The 2,334-nt window shown below is 33.0% G+C and overlaps 1 protein-coding gene across 2 annotated transcripts in view; it reads left to right on the plus strand.

Moving 5' to 3' along the window:
* Positions 1 to 598: 598 nt before the first annotated feature.
* LOC106878916 (nucleolar and spindle-associated protein 1) overlaps positions 599 to 2,334 on the plus strand; it is a 20,074-nt gene continuing 18,338 nt past the window's right edge. The window contains exon 1 of one of the 2 annotated variants that reach the window (XM_014928267.2): positions 599 to 787. In XM_014928267.2, the coding sequence (XP_014783753.1) occupies positions 710 to 787 (78 nt within the window). In that variant the 5' untranslated portion in view covers positions 599 to 709. The remainder of the gene's footprint in view (positions 788 to 2,334) is intronic. The other variant, XM_014928266.1, reaches the window with a different exon arrangement.

Here is a 2,334-nt window from a genome sequence, read left to right on the forward strand (position 1 = left end):
ACTTGCGATGTACAATTTTTTGTTAAGAAGGCTAAGAGAAAAAGTTGTTTTGTATGACACATTCTACCAGTGTCCCAAGTTTGAAAGTGTTTCGTTAAGAAAACAAGTGTTGGCCGTCAAACCATAAAGATCCAAGAAGTTCACATACATACCACACTTTCTGTCTCGCATACCCCCATCAAACACATACACGCGCGCGCGCACACACATCAATTCTTTCGATTCATGCACACTTCGAAAGACCTCCTCTGATCCAATCGCGCTCTCACTGTGTCTTCCGCTTTTACGCCGACTTTAAAAGATCCTCCTTCCCCACATAAAAAATTAAAAAATTACGGAAAGCAACGATCTTGTTGAGAAACATAAACAAAAAGCACGTGCATTTTAAATATTTATGGTACTTATATCGAAATTTTGCCGAAAATATATACATGGGAGTAATTTTAAATTATTGACTCTAACAGAAATTGAATTCTAAAAATAGATACCGCTGTCTCAGTTTTGGCTGCTAACCATCAGTTGTTTACTAGGCGGAATTTATTCTTAAATGTGATTGGTTGGTTTTCTATGACTGGTTTCAAATCTGACCAATCACAGTTTTCAATTACAAATTCAAACACTGTTTACGAATACCCTCCTTAAATTTGAACTATTATTTCTTGTGTTTACGTTCCGGATTATCAAATCTCATTTTATCTATTAACTTATCATGGATGACTTGGAAAATTTAAGCTACCACGAATTACGCAATCTAGCTAAAGACCTTGGCATCAAAGCTAAAGGAAAGGTAAGATTTGCTTCGTTTTTATATTGCAAAATCTGTTTGGTTTGTTGAGTGATTAATATTTGGTCGATTGTTTTTGATATTCCTTGAATTAGACTCTCTTTCATTATTCAAATCTGTTATTGTTTATTGTTTATAAAATAAAGTACTTGATTTATAAATTAAACAAACATAATTTATGGGTATTGACAGGAATCAGTGGTCTAGAAGTGTATGAATTAAAATCTGGCGCCGAAAAGAAAAGATTCAACCTCATCCAGTTATAATATTCGTATCTGAACAAATTGTTAGAATAAGCTAAATATTTTAATTTCAGTATTTGCTCAAACTTTCCGCTTTTTCTCGTGTATATAGTAATCTATTTTACGTTGTCATGATGGATAAAAGTGCAAATAAATGCCAAAAATTAATGTACATCAATATGTCTGATTCAGGACGAGAATATGTATTTTCAGTAACGTTGGGTGATATACCTACATAAATACGTGCCCTAGTTTTGTTTCCTCATAACTTCTAGAAAAATAGATATTTTTACTAAATTTTTAAACGAATTTTTCTATAAATATGCTTCAGATTGTGTAGATTCTGATTTATCGGAATATGTTGTAAAAACAATTTTCCGAGGTGGAGAGAGGAGTTTCAGAAAATTCACACGAGCCGACTTTTATATCCTCATAACTTTCAGAAAAATGGTTATTTTTAAATGAAATTTTCTACAAATACTTTTCAGAGTATATAAAGTACGATTACGTATGTGTGCTTCACTTCTGACAGCTAATAGCATCATAGTGCCATTTTTTTTTTCTTAGATTCCGATATTAACCCAATCGGTAATTATTCAGATTTACTAGTCAGTATTGAAGTTGGAGGTACTTTTTGTCTAAGTTGTGATGGATGCAACCAGAAGTTATGGTTTTTGATGTGTTTTGAACAAATCTGACCATGAAAACTGTCGAAAATCACCCGTTCGTTAGGCTGAGTGAGATGTGTGTAATACTAAAATTTAACCGGTTAATTACCGTGGTTAACCATAGCTGAATTCAAAATCATATAATAGGCGGGAGTTCATTGAGTCTTCTAAAAATAAAAAAAACGGTAATTTTTCAGACTAACACCCGCACGATCTTCACTAGGGTGTTAGGGTTTTAGGGTTACGGTTAGAGACGGAATTCTAAACCCTAACTCTAACACCCTAGTGAAGATCGTGCGTGTGTTAATCTGAAAATTTATCAAAGAAAAACAAAAAAAAAAAACAAGATAAATTCCCACAATTGTTTAAGGGGCACTGTCATGGTATTAGCTGTCAGAATTGAAAGTAGAACTGACAAGGAACGTGGTTTGAGTTGATTCTTTGGCTACTGATTAGCCGGAGCTATCTGTCTGTCTGTCTGTCTGTCTATCTCACTTTCTCTCTCTATATATCTATCTATCTATCTATCTATCTATCACTCGTTCACCTCTGTTTGTGTCCGTAGAATTTATCAAATTAGAAAACGCAAATTTAATATAAAAATATATTTTCTGAAATTGCAAATTGTTTAAAATATAAA

The sequence above is a fragment of the Octopus bimaculoides genome, chromosome 6 (assembly GCF_001194135.2).
Source record: "Octopus bimaculoides isolate UCB-OBI-ISO-001 chromosome 6, ASM119413v2, whole genome shotgun sequence".
Lineage (NCBI taxonomy): Eukaryota > Metazoa > Mollusca > Cephalopoda > Octopoda > Octopodidae > Octopus > Octopus bimaculoides.